The sequence below is a fragment of the Lipotes vexillifer genome, unplaced genomic scaffold, assembly GCF_000442215.2.
Source record: "Lipotes vexillifer unplaced genomic scaffold, Lipotes_vexillifer_v1.1 scaffold213, whole genome shotgun sequence".
Taxonomy (NCBI): domain Eukaryota; kingdom Metazoa; phylum Chordata; class Mammalia; order Artiodactyla; family Lipotidae; genus Lipotes; species Lipotes vexillifer.
Window position 1 is genome coordinate 5,095,184 of NW_006780610.1, and position 7,209 is coordinate 5,102,392.

At 48.1% G+C, this 7,209-nt stretch overlaps 1 protein-coding gene across 1 annotated transcript in view; it reads right to left on the minus strand.

The window, feature by feature from the left end:
- SH3D21 (SH3 domain containing 21) overlaps positions 1–6,125 on the minus strand; it is an 18,610-nt gene extending 12,485 nt beyond the window's left edge. The window contains exons 1-10 of the mRNA XM_007453863.1: positions 6,122–6,125; positions 5,787–5,944; positions 5,628–5,691; positions 5,256–5,374; positions 4,917–5,007; positions 4,677–4,732; positions 4,530–4,575; positions 4,289–4,389; positions 4,084–4,170; positions 3,877–3,919 (exon numbers count right to left, since the gene is read on the minus strand). Coding sequence (XP_007453925.1) covers positions 3,877–3,919; positions 4,084–4,170; positions 4,289–4,389; positions 4,530–4,575; positions 4,677–4,732; positions 4,917–5,007; positions 5,256–5,374; positions 5,628–5,691; positions 5,787–5,944; positions 6,122–6,125 — 769 coding nt within the window. The remainder of the gene's footprint in view (positions 1–3,876; positions 3,920–4,083; positions 4,171–4,288; positions 4,390–4,529; positions 4,576–4,676; positions 4,733–4,916; positions 5,008–5,255; positions 5,375–5,627; positions 5,692–5,786; positions 5,945–6,121) is intronic.
- Between the last annotated feature and the right edge of the window lie 1,084 nt (positions 6,126–7,209).

Below are 7,209 nucleotides of genomic sequence, written 5' to 3' on the forward strand. Positions count from 1 at the left end.
AGATCCCACATGCCGCAGAGCAGCTGGGCCCGTGAGCCATGGCCGCTGCGCCTGCACGTCCGGAGCCTGTGCTCCGCAACGGGAGAGGCCACAACAGTGAGAGGCCCGCGTACCGCAAAACAAAACAAAACAAAACAAAAACAACAAATGTAAAAATCTGAAGGAAAAGAAAAAAAACTGGGAAGGTATCTCAACAGTATATGAAAAAAATAATAAACCATGACCAATTTGAATTTATCCCAGGAATACAAGGGTGGCTTAATATTAGAAAATTCTACAAATATCTTTATTACATTGACAGATTAAAGAAGAAAACCTATATAATAATTTCAAAAGATTCATATAAACAATTTGAGAAAATTCGACACCCATTGTTGTTGTTGTTGCTGTTTCTTTTTGCGGTACGCGGCCCTCTCACTGTTGTGGCCTCTCCCCTTGCGGAGCACAGGCTCCGGACGTGGTGCGCAGGCTCAGCGGCCATGGCTCACAGGCCCAGCCGCTCCGCGGCATGTGGGATCTTCCCGGACCAGGGCACGAACCTGTGTCCCCTGCATCAGCAGGCAGACTCTCAACCACTGCGCCACCAGGGAAGCCCTTGACACCCATTCTTGATAAAAATTCTAAGCAAAAGAAACAGAAAGACCTTCCTTAACCAGACAAAAATATACCTACAAAAGATCTAAGCAAACATCATTGTTAAAGGGAAAAAGTTTGAAGCATTCCATTTAAAATCAGGAACATGGTAATGATGTTCAGCATCACTATTTCTATTCAATATTGTATTACGATCCTAGCCACTAGAGTAAAACAAGAAAATGAAATTAAAAGATATAAGATGTGAAAAGGAGAGAGCCAAACTGTCATTACTCACAGATTAAATGACTGTCTTCATAGAAAACCTATTAAGGATTTACAGATAAATTACTGAAATTATCAGCACCATGGCTGGCTATAAAATCAATATACGAAAATCAGTGCATTTCTATAGTCCTGTAATAAATAATAAAAAGGATATCTAATTTTTTAAATGACACAATAAAACTACATGCAGAAATAATAAATGGTGCTAGAACAAGTGACTGTCCATATGGAAAAAAGTATAATTAGATCCCTCATTAAAATCAATGCTCTATAGATAAAAGCATTTAAAAATGAAAAGCAACAAGTTAAAAGTTTTAAAGAAAATATAAATGGACTGTTTTTCTGAATTTGGGGCAGGAAGGATTACTTAAACAAGAAAAAACCTGCTAACTATTAAAGATAAGATTGATATGTTTGCATTAAAATTAACTCCTAGATAAATATTGTATGTTATCACTTATATGTGCTTATCACTTATATGTAGAATCTAAAAAACAAAACAAACAAATGAATATAACAAAATAGACTCACAGACATAGAGAACAAACTAGTGGTTACCTGTGGGGAGAGGGAAGGGGGTGGGGCAAGATAGGGGGAGGGGATTAAAAGGTACAAACTACTCTGTGTAAAATAATTAATGGGAATTCCCTGGCGGTCCAGTGGTTAGGACTTGGTGCTTTCACTGCCGTGGTCCTGGGTTCAATCCCTGGTCAGGGATCCCACATAAAAATAAATTTAAAAAAATAAACAAACAAATAAATAAGCTACATGGTGGGAATATAAGTTGGTACAACCACTATGGAGGACAGTATGGAGGTTCCTTAAAAAACTAAAAATAGAACTACCATATATTCCACCAATCCCACTCCTGGGCATATATCTGGAGAAAACCATAATACAAAAAGATACCTGCACTCCAATGTTCACTGCAGCACTATTTACAACAGCCAGGACATGGAGACAACCTAAATGTCCATCGACAGAGGAACAGACAGAGAAGATGTGGTACATATATACAACGGAATATTACTCAGCCATAAAAAGAATGAAATAATGCCATTTGCAGCAACATGGGTGAACCTAGAGATTATCACACTACATGAAGTAAGTCAAACAGAGAGAGACAAATATCATATGGTATCACTCATTTGTGGAATCTAATTTTTTTAAATGATATATAAATAAATAAATAAGATACAATGATTTATTGTACAGCACAGGGAATATAGCCAATACTTTGCAATAACTTTAAACGGAGTATAAGCTGTAAAAATTTTGAATCACTATGTTGTACACCTGAAACTAATATAATATTGTAAATCAACTATACTTCAAATTTTTTTTTTAATTTAGAACTCCTAATTCATCAAAAACCTCATTTAAAAAAAAAGAAGAAAAGCCACAAACTGAAAGTATCTATAACATGTATAACACGTAATTCAGAATATATAAAGAGCTTCAACAGTTATTACTAACCAGGGAAATACAAATGAAGTCCACAATGAGATGCTATTTTGTGCTAGATTCACAAAAATAATGAAATCTGGTAATACCAAGTGTTGAAGAGGATTTGGATCAGTTTGATCTCTTATACACCAGTGGTGTAGTGGTAAAAGTGTACAATCCCTTTGGAAACCAATGTGACTTGACCTCATAAAAGCTGAACATTTACATACCCTACACTCTAGCAGTGCCACTCCTAGGACTATATCCTAGAGAAACATTATACCTGCACACCGGAAGACAGGCACATGATAGTGCTTATGGCAGCACTATTTGTAATAGTAAATACTAGAGCCCTGCTGCTTCTGGTTCCAGCCTTGCAACCTCATCACAGCCCTCCTAGCCCCTCTTGTCTTTACTACTCAGCTCCTGCAACACGAGTCCTGCTGCCAAAGGCTGGGCAAGTCCCTGAAAACACACATCATATCCAGAGAGCAGCTCCCAGGGGACTGAAGGCTTGAGGCAGACCTGGCGCCAGCAGTGGCTACTGGTTTGTATTGGAAAGATAAAGGAGATTTTCTGTTCCCTGTTTTATAAATGTACATTTTTCACTTGGTGTCTTATCAAATGTTTGTGTTTAAAACATATTAAACATCTAGTATTGCCGTTTTTTACTTGGCTTTAGCAAACAACAATAAATGAATTAAAAAATAAAATAAAAATAAAAACTAGAAACAACGAAAATGTCCAACATCAGGAACAGACCAGATACATAAATTGCGTTCAGTTCCACAAGGAATAGTATACAGCAGAGAAAAAGAAATGAACTGCCTCTACACACAACATGGATGAATCTTAGAAACATAATGTTGATTGGAAACAGCAAGTCCCAGAAGACCATAAACATATGATGCCATTTTTATAGAACTCAAAAATAAACAAAAATAAATTAGGCACATACCAAAGTGAGTACCTTTAAAAACTCAAGGGAATTATTCAAAATTCAGGGTAGTGGTTAGGGTTACCTTTGATGTGGGGGGAGTAGCAGAAGGGAAAGAGAGGAGCACATAAACCACTAGCAATTTCTAGTTCTTGGGTTTGGGTGACAGACCATGGGCACTCATTATTAAGTTTGAAAACACATATATAATGTATAGTTTTTGATTATGTGAAATATTACATTAAAACATAAATTAAAGACACATCCCATGAATACAGTGATGCATAAACAGAACTATTCACTGACACACTTAATAGATACATGAACACACAGTCTCAAAGACCCAGATACACTGATCCATACATTTCCTTACAAAATGAAACAAACCTAAACACATTCATTCATGAGAATGACAGCCACATTCTCTGGAGAGAAGAACAGGAACATACTAACACACACAAAGTGACACATTCCTAACACTGACCACATACATTCCTACCAGTCCCATGGGGACGTACCTCCTAAGGGGGTGTACTGGACGACTGGGAAACTATGGGTGTTTATAAGCAACTGGACTGGTGGATCGTCTCCCAGAGATCACCCCCCCAATCCCAGGCTTCCCGGGCACCCACCTGATTCCCGGGATACCACTTTCCGTGGGACCAGCTTCTTGATCTATGCAGAAAAGAAGTGTCAGAATCTGAAGAGGAGCCCTCATATTTCTAGGTCCACCCTCACTTGTGGGTGGCTCTCCAGCTGTGTCCCGTGAGAGCCACAACCCCCAACTTTGTCCAGAGTAGCCTGCCCCTTGCCACCTGAGTGCCTGGCTTCGTACTCACCGGGGGTGGTGGGAGCACAAAGTTATCTGGGAAAAGTCCTCTTCTGCCTTGAGACTCTCCTTCCCACCAGCCCTTATCCTCTGTGGTCTGGGAGAGCAAGATGCCGTGGGGAGGTGAGCCAGATCCCCACGCTCCTTCCTTCCCCAAGCCCACCCTTCTCAACACCCCCGTCCTTGTGCCCTCCCCTGCCCTGTGCCTTTCACACCTTCCTCAGTACTTTCACCTCGTCCCCCCTCCGCAGCGCCAACTCGTCTGGGGCCTCGGGATGGTAGTCAAACAGGACCCTGTAGGTCTCAGGGTGGGAGACTGAGGGGAGGTCAGTTCACTGAAGCCAAACCCCCTCCCCAAACCATTCGTTGGCTCCCTCCTCCATGAGTCTAGCTGGGTCCCCCCTCCCCCCAAGTCACAGTGGCTCGGGGAGGAGGATTTGAAGGCTGGGTGCTCACCTGTCCGCAGGTAGTCTGGAGGGCTGTCATAGGTCAGGTTGCTCAGCTAGTGGGGGAAGAGGGAGGAACAAGCTGAGCCCCCCAACACCCCCGCCCCTCCCAGCCAAGAGGAACTCACCACCTCTTTGCCCACTCCACCCAATTTACCTTGGGGGCCCGCTGGGGACCAAGGCTGATTGAAGGCATGTCTGGGTTTCCAAGGCCTGGTGGGGGATAGTAAGGTTAGGGGCGGGTGCTAATTCAGTTTAGGTCATGGGAGAGGTCAAAGGGGTGATGGGGCAAGATGTGTGGATCACACGCTCAGGCCACTGGGAAGAGTCACTGAAGATTGTAGAGTCTGGTCACAGGGGTTCACGGGGTCACGGGGTCACAGGGTCCAGGTCTCACTTGGGGGCCCACTGTCCAGCAACTCCACAAAGTTGGATGGGAAGGCTCCCAGCTGCCCGTTCTTCTTCCCCAGCCACCAGCCGTCCTCAATCTGGGGAGGGGGGAGGACGAAAGGGCATCTGGTTCTGCCCCAATGGGCTCCCTAGGCATCTTAAACCCTGGTTCACCCCCACTCCCGATTCTGCCCGATGACCCCTCTCCTCCCTTGCTCCCCCACTTTCCCATTTCTGTGCTCCTCATCAGTCCCATCATCCACACCCTCACTGCACCCATGTCCCCTCATCCGGAGACATACTCCATCATCTCCCCCCAAACCCTCTCATCATCTCATCCCCTCACCTCCTTTATCACTTCCACAATCTCCCCAGCTTGCAGCTTCAGCTCGTCCGCCTGCTCCGGGCTGTAGCTGAAGTTCACTTTGCACCATCTTTGGGGGCCCGGAGATTCGACGGGGTGACCTGGGGTCGGACGAGAGTGAGGTCGCTGGAGCCTCGAGCCCCAGTCCGCGGAGCTGGGGGAGGGGCGGGCCGCGATTGCCCCCTTGTACCTCCAGGCCCCGCCCCAGGGCGGAGCATTCTACTCGAGAACCAATCACGGGCCGCACAGAGGCCACGCAGTCCCGCCCAGAGCCGCGCCCGTCTCGGCGAGCTGGGAAGACCTGGTGTGTGGGGCTGGGGGCTGCGCGCGCTCGCCCACCGCCCTGGCTCTCACCTCGGCGGCGCGCACAGCGCGGTCTCGGCGCCTCCCCCGAGCCGCGGAGAGTCTCAGGGATCTCCTACGAATGAGAGCACGGGCAGTGGGGCTCTCAGCTCCCGGGGGCGCGCGCTGAGAGCCACCCCACCCCCTCCCCGACCTCCGGCCCGGCCTCACCTGCACCAGGCACTCGGGGAAGAGGCCACAACGGCCCCCCAGCTCTCCACGCAGCCAGCCCCGTGCGGGCCCATTGCACACCTGCCGGACCACGTCCCCGGGCGTCAGGCTCAGCTCGTCCTTTTTCTGCGCGCTGTATCCGGCCAGGACCAGCACCTCTGCGGGCGGAGGATGGTGCGGGCACGCGGCTCAGAAGAGCCCATTCAGGGCCGACTGGCCATGGCGCGAGTCCCAGGCCCCGTGTGGACAGCGGGAGAGCGGGGTGGTGGTGTAGGCTTTTATCGCTATTTCCACGCAGTTACATAGAAGAGCTACCCCAAACCCCCTGCACATACCCATGGCTTCCGGGGCGCCTTCCGGAGCCGAGCAAGAAGGATAGTGCAGTCGCGTTCGCAGCCGATACTGGGTCCAGGTAGGGTGGGACAAACAGCGAGATTGTGAAGCCAAGGAGGCGGAGACGCGAGCCGATAGGTCGGGCTCCAGGTGCAAGGAGTGCGTATGGGAGAGGGGGCGGCCCAGTTCGGCAGGTTCGGTCCGCAGACCAGGAGTGAGGTCTCCGGGATCTCTGGCCAGTGCTGGGGTCACAGCTCCCCGACATGATCTTCTCTGCCTAGCCACCTAAGTTTCAGTCTAGCCACCTTCCCTCCTTCTCCCAGCCTTGGCCCTGAGGCTCCCAGCCACCATTACTGGCCTACTCTCTCCGGGCTGACAAGCTTTTAGCTGCAGGGGAGGTGCCAAGAGGCACATACCAGCAGGCAGCAAACGCTCTCGGGCGGGTCCTGGGTGGACGGGGTGGTTGCTCTGTGCGCACAAACCTATTGCTGCTTTCCCTGGGAGGCATATTCCTCCCTGGTCCCCCTTCAAGGGAAGAGGAAGAGCACAAAAACCCTTTCTTCAGGCCAAGGGGGCCTCATTTGGTTTCAGAAAACATGCCCGTATTTTCCCAGGGAGAAGACAGGAAGAAGGGAACTTCAGGAGTTTGCAAGGCTCCTGCTCTCCTGCAGCCAAGGCCAACGCTGGCAAAGGCTGAAGGTTAGTGCCAATCCCACGTGGGCTAGGCTAACATTCAGGTCATCTTCCTGCTTAGTGGCAAACGTAGAAAGCCGAGCCTGAGCCCTGCAACCACTTCATCTGTTGCTACCCCGGGTTAATGGAGACTCTTCACTGCAGCATGGAGCCCACTTCTGTGCTGCATTGAACAGCAGCTGGAGTGACTTTAGCTTTATGAAAAGATATTATTTGTCAAAATACCTGTGAGCCTCAAGAAAAAAAGAAAGCCGAGCCTGTTATCCACACCCCTTGACCCCTGCCCCACCACTGTGGAAGCCAAAGTCCTTGCTTATGACACCAGAGTGAAAAAATCTGGTTCTCCTAGGGTGTCCAAGGTACAGGATATGAAGCAAAATCACTGGAAAGGGAAAGA